Source organism: Chiloscyllium plagiosum, chromosome 12 (assembly GCF_004010195.1).
Source record: "Chiloscyllium plagiosum isolate BGI_BamShark_2017 chromosome 12, ASM401019v2, whole genome shotgun sequence".
NCBI lineage: Eukaryota > Metazoa > Chordata > Chondrichthyes > Orectolobiformes > Hemiscylliidae > Chiloscyllium > Chiloscyllium plagiosum.
In genome coordinates, this window is record NC_057721.1 from 68,477,561 (window position 1) to 68,491,119 (window position 13,559).

Consider the following 13,559-nt stretch of genomic DNA (forward strand, 5'->3'; position numbering starts at 1 on the left):
CCAGAGTTCAATTCCCGCCTCAGGCGACTGACTGTGTGGAGTTTGCACATTCTCCCCATGTCTGCATGGGTTTTCTCCGGGTGCTCTGGTTTCCTCCCACAGTCCAAAGATATACGGGTCAGGCGAATTGGCCATGTTAAATTGCCCGTAGTTAGGTGCAGGGGTAAATGTAGGGGAATGGGTCTGGGTAAGTGCGCTTCAGCGGGTCGGTGTGGACTTGTTGGGCCGAAGGGCCTGTTTCCACACTATAAGTAATCATAGAAAGCATGGGAACTCAACCATCTGCAAATTTCCCTCCAAGCCATACACTCTCCTGATTTAGAAATATATCGGCATTCCTTCTGTATCAATGGATCAAAGTCCCAGATTTCCATTCCTAACAGCACAGTGGCTGCCCCTACTCATCAAGCACTGCAGCAGTTCAAGAGGCAGCTCACCAACATTTCCTCGAGGGAATTCAGGGTTGGACAACAAATGCTGCTCTATACAGTGACATTCACATCACATGAACGAATATATTTTAAAAAGTAGTTTACACATGCACTCGTGCTGTTATACCCATGGCTCATTTTTAACTTGTACTGTGCCCAAATTACATATGTTTGGTTCAAGGTATCATCATAGTACACATTATATCAAAGGTTTATTTCATTAAACCAACATTGTGGGCACAATGTGCATTTTAAATTTATGATACGTATCCGTGTATATGTTCAATGAATACAGATGAGTTTATTCTGCACATTGTTATTTTTGTAGTATTCACATCAGTTATATAGATTGATAAATTCTTGATGTCACAAGGAATTAAGGGCTACCTGGAGAATGCGGGTAAGTGGAGTTGAAATGCCCATCAGCCATGATTGAATGGCGGAGTGGACTCGATGGGCCGAATGGCCTTACTTCCACTCCTATGTCTTATGGTCTTATGAAGGCTCACTCTTATTGCAATTACTGTTAAAATTGCTGATTTCTTTCAAATTGAACTCAAGTAACACACCAAAGAAAAGCAGCCGTAATATTACATTAAAATTCTTAACTGCAAGGATCATGATAATTTTGCAAATTTCTGACATCATCTTTTCCACCTGGCTCCATTTTGTTCCTTGGTAAACTCTTTCCCACTGACTCCCCAGAAACCAACGTTCCAGGTTCAAAAATACCAGAATTGTCAACAATTCCATTTCTAATTACTGCCTTGTCTTTAGCATAGGCACAAAATATCTTACAATCAAAAATTCTCAAGTTATAAAAATGTACTTACGTGATGTTTCTGTATTGCCTCAACAACTGCTTCCAAAAGCTCAATATTTTGGAGCTTTACAATATTCATTTCAAAGACATCATAATTCCTGGAAAAAAATGCAAACCAAAGATTGAAGCTTCGGCATTTTAACCTATTATTTTTAATTTGCAGATGTTGTCTGAATATTTGCCATTCACATTAAAGTAAAAAGTCAAAAATGTTTAAGAATTCCTTCAATCCAATGTCCTTCCGTAAAGTTTAAGACTTTGCCAACATGTGTCATATCTGACTTTTCAAGAACAATAAGCATTTTTTTTTATTCTTAGCTGCAATGTCACCGGTCTAGGATGATGACAGCAATTAGTACTAAATTTGGGTCAACAGCTGAAAGTAATCGGGCAATTTCATGTCACTTAGATCACAGTTAAATATAGAGGCTTGCACAATTTTGGAGAAGGTTTATAGCTCAGGTTGATGTTCAGGTTATAAGTTTGCTTGCTGAGCTGGTAGACTTGTTCTCAGACGTTTCGTCACCACGCTCGGTAACGTCATCAGTGAGCCTCAGTTGAAGTGCTGGTGTTCCGTCCCACTTTCTATTTGTGTGTCTTCATCTGTTGTAGTGGGTGATATCACTTCCAGTTCTTTTTCTGAGAAGTTGTTAACTGGGGTCTAAATTGATATGTTTGTTAATGGAGTTCCGGTCTGAATGCCAGGCCTCTAGGAATTCAGTGTGTCTCTGTTTAGCCTGTTCCAGGATGGACGTGTTGTCCCCGTTGGACTGGTGTCCCTCTTCATCTGAGTGTACAGATACAAGTGATAGATGGTCATTTTTTTGGTGGCTAGCTGGTGCTCATATATCCTGGTGGCTAGTTTCCTGCCCGTCTGTCCAACGTAATGTTTGATGAAGTCCTTGCAGGAGATTTTGTAAATGACATTCGTTCTGCTGGTTGTTGGTACAGGGTCCTTTAAATTCATCAGGAGCTGTTTCAGTATGGTGGTAAGTCTGATGGCTACCATGATGCCTAGGGGCCGGACTAGTCTGGTTGTCATCTCAAATGTCTTTAACGTATGGCAGGGTAGCTAGAGGCTCTGGGCGTGTCGTATCTTCTTCTTTACATCTGTTGTGTAGCAATCAGCAGACTGCACTTATCTGGTACCTGTCGTTCCTGAATACATTGTAGAGGTGTTTTTCCTCAGCTTCTTGTACTTCTTAGGTGCTGCAGTGTGTTGTTGCATGTTTAAATAATGTTCTGATGCAGCTCCATGGGATGATTGCTGCTGTAGTTGAGTATCTGTGTGTGGCTTTCCTGTAGACTCGGGTCTGCAGCTCTCCATTGGCTTTTCGTTCTACTGTGACGTCTAGGAAGGGGAGCCTATCGTTGTTCTCTTCTTCTTTGGTGAACTTTATACCAGTAAGGATGTTCTTTATGTGTTGTGGGTTTCTTCGAATTTGTTGCGTTTCATGAACAAAGGTGTCATCCATGTGGTGGACCCGAAGCTTGGACTGGATCGTGGGAAGGGCTGGAGGAGAACTTTGCAGCAAGGTTACAATCAGCTGGGAGAGAGTGAGCACTGCAGATGCTGGAGATCAGAGTCGAAGTGTGTGGTGCTAGAAAAGCACAGCCAAATAGGCAGCATCCAAGGAGCAGGAAAATTCCTGATGAAGAGCTTATGCTCGAAATGTCGATTCCCCTGTTCCTCGGTTGCTGCCTGACCGGCGGTGCTTTTCCAGCACCACACTTTTTGACTCTGATCTCCAGCACTTGCAATGTGCACTTCCTCATGACAAGGGCTGTTCATTCTAACCTCTCCATAATTGCTTCTGCTTAAAGTCCTAATATTGGTGTTTAGTGATGTTTAGTCTTGAGGCCAGACGGCCCTATTCACATCAATAAATATCACCGTGGCCAAAGAAACACTAGAAGACCTGTGCCTCACAATCCACTTCACCTATGGGATCACCAATATCAGGACTCTTAGCAGAACAAATCTACCAACAAAGCAAGCAAACTCACAACCTCCAGAGGTTTCCATTCCAATTATCCAGAATGATGTGAACCAAAATTCTAGATAATAATTCAAGTGATAAGTTATTTAACGTCTAGGATAAAAGTCGAATTAAGGTAAACAGAGTCAGTACTACATGGTTAATAGGCACATTAATACATAGGAACAATACAACAGGAGTAATCTATTCAACTTATCAAGCCTGCTCTGTCATCCATTGTGATCATGGCTGATCTGTAATCTAACTCTATATTCTTGCCTTTGGCACATATCTCTTAATACCTTTGTGCAACAAAAATTTATCTGTCTCAGATTTAAAGATAACAATTGATCTTATATCAACTGCCATTTACATAAATGAGTTCCAAATCTCTACCACCCTTTGAATGTATAAGTGCTTCCTGTCATCTCTTCTGAAGGACCTGATCTTAAATTTGGACTATATTCCCTAGTCTAGAATCCCCATCTGTCCTGTCATTCCCTGCTAACATCTTGAAGACTTTTTAGATTAGATTAGATTCCCTAGAGTGTGGGAACAAGCTCTTCTGCTCAACAAGTCCCACCGACCCTCTGAAGAGCAATTCACCAAAACCCATTCCCCTACATTTACGCCTGACTAATGCACCTAACACTACAGGCAAATTAGCATGACCAATTCACCTAACCTGCACATCTTTGGACTGTGGGAGGAAACTGGAGCACTTGGAGGAAACCGACTTCAATCAGATCATCCCCAAATCTTCTAAATTCTGGAGGAAACAGGTCTAATCTGCATAATCTCTCCTTATAATTTAACCACTCAAGTCTAGGTATCAGCCTTGTTAACCTATGATGTAGTCCCTGATGAATACAAAACATTCTATTCACACTCTTCAGAGATGATGAGGGTAATTCTCCCAGTACTGTGTATGACATTCACCCTCTCAATGAACGCCACAAAAATATGTCACAGCTCTTTGGGGGACTTCGAGGAGCACAAATTGGCAACCACATTGATCTATCTTAATGAATGACAATACAGCAATAAATAAATCAATTTAACTTTGGAATGGCTTGAGGATGTAACAGGTGTTATTTAAATTCAGAGTTCTTTTACTCCTCCTTTCTTTCCCACTTTAAATAGCGCAATGTTCCATTCTCAATTCCCAGCTTGCCATTCTCTTCAGCAAACCACAAAGACATTTTCTTAGGGTTCACTTAGAAGCAAGCTCAGAATTCATATTATGAACCACAATGTTATCTAGGTCATTGTAGAATTGCAAAATCAAAACAAGTGTCCTGCAAAAAGCACAAAGACTTACTCTGCATCTATGAATTTCGCTGCAAAGGCCCACTGTAGACAGCGATCAACCTTTTCTGCCTGAGCAAATAAATATGGCCATAATAAGTTTATGGCTATTGTATGCCAATGCACCTGATTATTTACTGGAATGACAGAACACCAAATGTGAGCAGCTTCCACTGAAAGAAAGGAGAGAACAAAGAATCAAACAGATTAAATGTTGAAAATGTCAAAAATGCATTTTAACTTTTAATATTGTGTCTCTGATTGTGTTGTCACAAAACAGACTACTGTTTCCCAGACTGACAAAACTCCATGATGTTACCTATGACTTTTGTCATGTGCGAGTCTAAACTGCGAAGTGTATGAGACACACAGCTCTTCTACAGTAAGACATCGCAGCCTCTTCTCAAAGGTTATCCAGATACAAAATATTCTTCAGCAGGAGGCAATTTTTTAAAACCCTCACTTAGACAATTATGCAGGTCGCTCGCTATAGTTTGAATAAAGTTAAGAATCACACAACACCCGTTGGACCATAACCTGGTGTGTGATTTTTAACTTTGTCCACCCCAATCCAACACGAGCGCCTCCACTTTATGGCTTAAAAGATCTTTCGGCTGCAAAATACACTTCATTTCAAATCTTTAATGAAGACGGTATTTAAATGTTTCTGTGCTTTTTAAAAGGTTTTAAGAGATTTTCAGAAAATTAAAACACACAACTTAGGAAACAGAAATATAGCAATCAGGATGTCTTTCTGCAAGTGTTGGTCAGGATAGTGTCCTTGGCCTACCACCTTCAGCTGCTTCATCAATGATAGCAAAATATAAGAGACATTTAAACAGATACATAAAGAGGCAGAGAATTGAGGGACACGGATCATGTGCAGGCAGATGGGATTAGTTTTGATTAGCGTCAGAATCAGCACAGACATTACTGGCCAATTTCTTTTGACAAAACCATGCTGACTCTTTCTGATTACCTTCAGTTCTTCAGTGGAGATTCATTAGGATGTTGCCTGGAGTAATTCATCTTTGAAGAGAAACTACATAGACTGGGGTTGATTTCCTTAGAGCAGAGAAGGCTGAGGGGAGACCTACTGTGGGCGGCATGGTGGCACAGTGGTTAGCACTGCTGCCTCACAGCGCCAGAGACCCGGGTTCAATTCCCGCCTCAGGCGACTGACTGTGTGGAGTTTGCACATTCTCCCCGTGTCTGCGTGGGTTTCCTCCGGGTGCTCCGGTTTCCTCCCACAGTCCAAAGATGTGCAGGTCAGGTGAATTGGCTGTGCTAAATTGCCCGTAGTGTTAGGTGAAGAGGTAAATGTAGGGGTATGGGTGGGTTGCGCTTTGGCAGGTCGGTGTGGACTTGTTGGGCCGAAGGGCCTGTTTCCACACTAAGTAATCTAATCTAATCTAATCTAATAACACATTGAGGGCAAACTTATATTGCAACAAAATGCTTAGTAATATTCCTGGAATCAGGTTGTAACCCATATTAAAAGAAATGCAAATTGTGATGACATTTACATTCAGACCTTATATGATAAGGATGGTTTGAATCGAATACATGTTTAAGAGGTCTAATTTTAAGGATATACAGTACTATGACTCGTACATTAGTTGCTAAAGATTTATGGCTTTGCTAGTCATTTACAGAACAAGTTACTCAGAGAAACTAATGAAAGCATTCTATGAACGCTTCATACAAGATTGTGAGGTGGTGTCATACTGGGCTTGAAACATGAATGTTTTAGGTCTCCACAAATGCTGCTAGACCTGCTGAAACTCTCCAGCATTGTGTTAGCGTGTGTGTGTTGTGCTCGTGTTTCAGATTTCCTGCAACCACAGTATTTTGCTTTTATTCTGTAAACTCCTCATCCAAGCTATTACTAGCAAACTGATTTTCCAAGGTTTTTTTTGTTGATTAAAGTCACCTACCAATATTGCCATCCCTTTATCACTGCATCTTAAGAAGAATATATTTAGAGGGTGGGCATTCAACATTTCACTATAATGATACCTTACTTCTGAAGGTTACATGACGAGATTACACAAACTGGGATTGGATTCCCTGGATTTTAGAATGTTAAGCTGTAATTTGATTAAGTTTTCAAAGTGCTCACAGGAATAGATAGGATAAACTATTTCTGCTAGTTGGAAAGTCTAAGACTAAGGGATATAGCTTAAATATTCAAGACAAACCTTCAGGACTGAAATTAGGAAACATTTCTGTATAAAAAAGGGTAGCAGAAGTCTGGAATCTTCTTCTGCAAGAGGAAATTGATTCAGAATCAACTGCAGATTTCAAATACAAGATCCACAGAATTTTGTTAAGCAAAGGTATAAAGGAATATGGAGGAACCAAAGATATATTGCAAGGTCACACATCAGCCAGGGACCCGGGTTCAATTTCTCGCCTCAGGTGACTGACTGTGTGGAGTTTGCACATTCTCCCCGTGTCTGCGCGGGTTTCCTCCGGGTGCTCCGGTTTCCTCCCACAGTCCAAAAATGTGCAGGTTTGGTGAATTGGCCAGGCTAAATTGCCCATAGTATTACGTGACGGGGTAAATGTAGGGGAAGGGGTCTGGGTGGGTTGCACTTCGGCGGGTCGGTGTGGTGTTGGGCCAAAGGGCCTGTTTCCACACTGTGAGTAATCTAATAGGTTTGAGGAACTGACTGGCCTGCTCACATCCTTGCATGCCCTAATACCTTCTTTGTCTTAGATCATTATTGTAAAACCTCTTTATGTTTCTGTAAACTGCAATAAATTTTTTTTTGTATTAAAAATTATAGAGGTTCTTAAAATCATGAACGGTATGGATAAGGTGAACAGCCGAGATCTTTCTCCCAGGTTAAGGGAGTCTAAAACGAGAGACATAGGCTTAAGGTGTGAAGGAAAGATTTAAAGGGCAACTTGGTCACACAAAGTGGTGTGCATATTGAATGAACTGCCATAGGAGGTGGATATAATTGCAACATTTAAAATACATTTAGACAAGCCCATGGAGAGGAAAGGTTCAGAAGAAAAAGGAAAGGAAAATTTGTAAGTAATGCAAATCTAGTCTTAAATTATACAGAACTACAACAGTTTGATGCACTTACTATTATTTTTTGGCTTCATTTGACAATATTTTTCAGATATTGCTTCACTCTGAAAGAAAACAATAGAAGCAATTATTACTTTGTGGGTAGGCCCAATACACACAAATATAAATCATTCAAACAAATAAGTTTGTCAAGGAGAATGATATTAGGACAACCCTTCTTGACAGCATTGTCTCAACCATGACAGGCTTCTTCATTTATGAACAGTCATCGATTTACTTTCACCTGAGCAAATAACAAGTACCTTATGAGAGAATTACTGAATCGAGTAAATACACAATTCACTGATATAGCATTGTAGAGTAAGCAAACTTAATATAAAAGAATGTCCTGATAACTAGAAAAAAAATGAAATCACAAAATAAAATAAATATATTTAACATACAATTTATTCCCCTCTAACCATCATTGACAAACTGGAGAGTCATTACAGATTTTAAATAGCATACTAGCTCTATTTACGATTAACAGTTTGTCTCCATCTATTTCAATCCATACCTCACAAATTGCATGATCCCACTACTTCCAAGGACACTAATGCTCTTTATTCTGTATTACTATTCACCATCACCAGTAACATCTTTAAGTGCATTATCATTCTGCAGCAATGTCAGTCACAATTCCTCAAACTTCCCCATCTTGTTTCATGTTTCCAAACAAAGTTTCTGTTCAATGAAAGGCCTGAAGGTCACTCTCCAACCCCTTGAATATTTATTCTGCTCTCCTGCTCAATGTCATAATTATTGTATAAAGTTGTCTGTGATGCCTTAATGGAAAAAAAATGCATCTAAGAGCATTGCTGCTGCCTAGTCAGTTTCATCTCAGTTGGATGAGCTGAAGCCCAAGTTCAGAAAAGTTCGTACTAGGTGCTCATTAGGGTGCATAAAATTCTTGGGTGGTTTGACAGCATAGATATGGAAAGGTTGCTTCCTTGGAGTTCTGTCTGTAGAGTTCAGTTTTTCATCTTTAAAGATGATGGTGATTAATCAGCTGTCAACTTCTTGCATTTTATATTTTATTTCAGATTTCTAGCATTTGCAGTTTTTCTATGTTCATTCTGCTAAAATTATCATAGCATATCAAGCAATGAATAAATATCCAGTCTCACTTATTAATGATACCCATTTTGAAGATAATTAATAGCAAATAATTTACTTTCTTACACAAGGGGAATGTTTCAAATCTCCTAATTTTAGCAATTTCCTTAATGCAGTCAGAATTTCTAACAAGCTGTAAAATAAGGTGTACTGAATATAAGCTGACTGGCCTGCTGGCAGTTCCCAAGAATATTTGTTTTTTCTCAATTTCAAAATCTACTGCTTTTGCTTATAGTTACACTGTATATCACACAACAAAGGATCTTTCATTTTAAATAACGACAAACAGATTCTTCCCGTCATATAAAATAACATACCATAAATCTAATTTGATGATGGACGATCGTCCTACTGTCATCTGAGTCTGAGCTGGAATCATCCATGCTTGTGGAATCTGAAACAGTATTATTATATCGTTTTCAGAAGGAAAGTCAAAGGACTAAGGTCCCAGTACACAATATTACTCACACATAGTGATGAACACTGAAATCAATTTCCCAGTTGCACAAACCAAAAGCTTCCTCCATCTGAGTGAAAAACCAAACCAATCATTAGCTCCTAAACAAGGAATGGATATTTGAAACTCAACAAGAAGGTGCATTCACTCTTGCACAGATGACACTGAGAAAAGCCTCGGCAGACTCCGTCCTCGTCAGCCCAAACAGAAGGATAAAGTGGCCAGATTGCAGTCCTATCTGCCATAGTCAGATATCTCCTCCCCTCATGACCCACGGACAGGGAGGGGAAAGTTAAAATTATATTTTAAAAATAAAAAAATCTTAAAATCTGTTTCGTGAACGCTGTTGATCTCCCATGAAAATCATGATACTAAAGGTTACCAGCATAACTCAAACTGGCACAAACGTTTTCACACAAGCAGCATTTATGTTATGCTTCCTTCAAAGTTTTTATGGATTCTGGACACAACTTTAAATTTATAGGAATACTATATACCAATATTACTTCTTATTCCAAGATGTAGAGGTATTGAATCCTTAAAATCCAGAGTCAAAATAGGCATCCTTGAATTCCCTACTTACCACCAGTAGATCTGAAGAAGTCATTGGGGAAGACTCATTGTCTACTAAGATCAACATTACATGGGGAATAGGTTAAGACTTCCTAACATTCTGAAAAAATATTTCAAAAGATAGTATACATTTCACTCCAAAGGCAGTAGAAAATCAACTCTTCCTAAAATTCAGTACTCAAAAGGTCAGAAACTTGAATATTTATCATTTTTTAAAATATAATTTTTAATTCATGAGATGTTTGATCAATGGCAAAGCCAGCATTTAATGCCCATCTCTACTGTCCTGAAGAAGGTGGCGATGAGTCACCTGTTCAAATTGCTGTAGTGGATGTTGTGTTAGGTATACTCACAATGCTGTTAAGTATGGAATTCGAGGATTTGGACCTAGCAACAGTGAAGGAACAATAAAGGTTTTCAAGGTCAGCTGCTGCATGACTTGGAAGGAAATTTGCGGGTATTGTCTTTTTTTTGGGTGGTAATGTTCACCACTTCGAGATGCGCTTTGGAAGGAACTTTAAGGAGTTGCTATGGTGTTCCTCACAAATGGTGCAAATGCTGCCAGTTTTGGATCTGAGAGTTGAGAAATCTTCTTCTTTGATTCGCACAATTGAGATCCTTACATTGAACTAATTTATTTCCTTTCCTGACCCAAACAATCTCATTTTTTGAGTAAAATCAATTCTTATATCAGACTTCAGTTGGATCTCCATGGAGTTACCCAAAAGCTTTAAATAAATATCAATTCTTGATTATTCTAAACCAAAAAGACTAATGTCTTTCAATGCCTTTTCTCTGCTGACATAAAACTCCACAACATCAACAAACTTCCATAATTCTTCAGTATGGCTTCTGTTACCAGCCCTCTGATATATACTGGTTTAAAATCATGGTTTCAAAAAGACTGACCTAAATAAATAGATCAAATAGACCAAATCCATATGCTACTAAATTAAAATTCAAACTGTTAAAAAATGTTATCAACATATGATAACCTGTAATTGTAAAAGGACAGACTTAGGAAACAGTGACAGGATTGGAGAGAGTCAGCATGGATTTATGAAAGAGAAATCATGCTTGATAAATCTATTGGAACTTTTCGAGAATATAATTTGTAGACTTGGTAAGAGGAAGCCAGTGGTTGCAGTTTATTTGGACTTTCAGAAGGCTATTAATAAGGTCACATAAGAAATTAGCATGAAAAATTAAACTGCAAAGAATTGGGAGTAGTGTAATGATATAGACCAAGAATTCATTGGCAGACAAGAAACAAGGAGTTAGAACAAATGGGTCTTTTTTCCAAGTGGCAGACTGTTACTAGTGAGGTACCACAGGTGACAGGGCTTGGACCCTAGCTATTCACAATGCATACAATTATTTAGATAAGAGAAATAAATGTATTTCCCAACTTTGCAGATGACACAAATCTGGGTAAGAGGGTGGTCTGTGAAGAGGATACAGAGGTGTGTCAGCATGATTTGTACAGGTTGAGTGAGTGGACAAATGCATTTCAGATTACCTACTTTGGTAACAAAGACAGGAAGATAGAATACCTGAATGACAATAGACTGGGGAAGGGGGAGGTGCAATGAAACCTGGGTATTCTTAAACACCAGTTGAAGGAGAAAAATGATATGCTGATATTATTAGCAACAGGTTTCGAATACAAAAGCAGGGGTGTCTTGCTGTAATTGTCTCTTATCTAGGAAGCATGTTCCAGCCATTGATGAGTGTTTCCCAAAACCCACAATTAAATTCTGTCATTTCTCCATGTTGAAATTCACTGAACCCAAATACTACTGCATAATTTCTTCTTGATCTCTTCACAAGAAGTTAAGGTTTTTATCTTGTACTATACTTCTGTTCCCTAAATTCTTATTATCTACAGCTCGAGAAATGCTGATGCTAGGAGATATGTTTAATCAGTTTGCCCTTGAAAAAGGAACATTACAGCAATCACATTACGTACATAAGTACATATAATGTCCAGGCATGAATGCAAAATATTATTGCAACTCCATCCTCATATTAGAGTTTTGGTGCCACAGATACAGGTTTCATTCTTACATGATTCGTCTGTTACTCATAATTAAAACTGAAAATACATTTTTTTTAAGTTTCACTTTCCATTCTAAAGCAAGCAGGCAACGTAGAAGCTTCAACGTAGAATGTACACAAGCGCATTTCTGTTTTTATTGTCAATATGTTTCCACCTACTTCAGTCACAAGGTAGTAATACTGTAACTATATATTTGCAGCCAGGGCAAGGTGGCGTACAAAATCTTTTTAAAAAATAGGTGTGAGAAAGAGAATGCTGATCTGTACACCTGACATCGTACATCCATTTTCTATTATAATTCTATTATGTTAGATATGTTTGGAGAGCTCCACTCTTAAACTTCAAAATGACAAATATTGATGGTAGAGCCAAAATATTCTTAACTGTATGAACTTCAATTAAGGAATACAACTTTATCAGACTGTTTTTTTAATAAGGGGGAACAATTCAGATAAATGTTCATAGTCTAATTTTCAGAGCTTCAAATTAAATAGAGTAGGATAAATAGTGAAATTAAAATGTAGTTAAATGCAATGATCTTAAAGGCATGTGTAAATCCGTACAAAGATAGGGCAGGCAAAAAACTTAATAGTGTTAAGTTTTGCACAGTAGATCTGATCTAGCAGAGACTACATGGAAGAAAGGTTGTTTTGACGTAACAGAAATCATTTAGAAAAAAAATTTCCCTTTTAGAAACAGACTCCAGCTTCACGTAAATTACCGCTTCACACAGAAAACATGACGTGATGGAGAGTTGACCAATCTCATGTGGTAAGAAAATTTCTTCCCAGAATAGGTGAATAAAAAATTGCCAATTACAACAATCAACTTTCTCCTCAGAAATAAATAATGCAATATAGATAGACTAGACAAAGAAATGAGTGACCATATAATCGAACCCTTCTTGCTTCGTTGTGGCAAGGAAGTTATTAAATTGTATGCTTGAGAAATTATTAAATCGTATGCAAAGATAACTCACACGCTACTGGTGAAGAATGATCGTCAGTCATGAGTCATTAGAACTATCAAAATGCCTTACAGTTCAAAATTCCACATTACCTATTCATACGATGTTCACATAATTCGGAACAGGAAGGACCAAATTACATTTGTCACTTCATGGTAGGGTGAAACACGATTTTCTGAATCTGCATCAGGACTGTAGTTGAATATGTAGTGTGGGCTAGGCCATCATAACCATCTTGTTTTCTGATATTTTCAGAGGCATAGAGATGTACAGCATGGAAACAGACCCTTCGGTCCAACATGTCCATGCCGACCAGATATCCCAACCCGATCTAGTCCCACCTGCCTCCACCTGGCCCATATCCCTCCAAACCCTTCCTATTCAAATACCCATCCAAATGCCTCTTAAATGTTGCAATTGTACCAGCCTCCACCACTTCCTCTGGCAGCTCATTCCATACACGTACCACCCTCTGCGTGAAAAAGTTGCCCCTTAGGTCTCTTTTATATCTTTCCCCTCTCAACCTAAACTTATGCCCTCTAGGTCTGGAATCCCTGACCCCAGGGAAAAGACTTTGCCTATTTACCCTATCCATGCCCTTCATAATTTTGTAAACCTCTATAAGGTCACCCCTCAGCCTCCAACACTTCAGCCTGTTCAGCCTCTCCCTATAGCTCAAATCCTCCAACCCTGGCAACATCCTTGTAGATCGTTTCTGAACCCTTTCAAGTTTCACAACATCTTTCCGATAGGAAAGAGAC

General features: G+C 38.7%; 1 protein-coding gene across 1 annotated transcript in view; it reads right to left on the minus strand.

Moving 5' to 3' along the window:
• The window catches only part of ttc3 (tetratricopeptide repeat domain 3), a 92,871-nt gene that overhangs the window by 74,684 nt on the left and 4,628 nt on the right, over nucleotides 1–13,559 (minus strand). Inside the window, exons 3-6 of the mRNA XM_043701353.1 lie at nucleotides 9,060–9,136; nucleotides 7,643–7,691; nucleotides 4,555–4,714; nucleotides 1,265–1,352 (exon numbers count right to left, since the gene is read on the minus strand). Coding sequence (XP_043557288.1) covers nucleotides 1,265–1,352; nucleotides 4,555–4,714; nucleotides 7,643–7,691; nucleotides 9,060–9,125 — 363 coding nt within the window. The 5' untranslated portion in view covers nucleotides 9,126–9,136. The remainder of the gene's footprint in view (nucleotides 1–1,264; nucleotides 1,353–4,554; nucleotides 4,715–7,642; nucleotides 7,692–9,059; nucleotides 9,137–13,559) is intronic.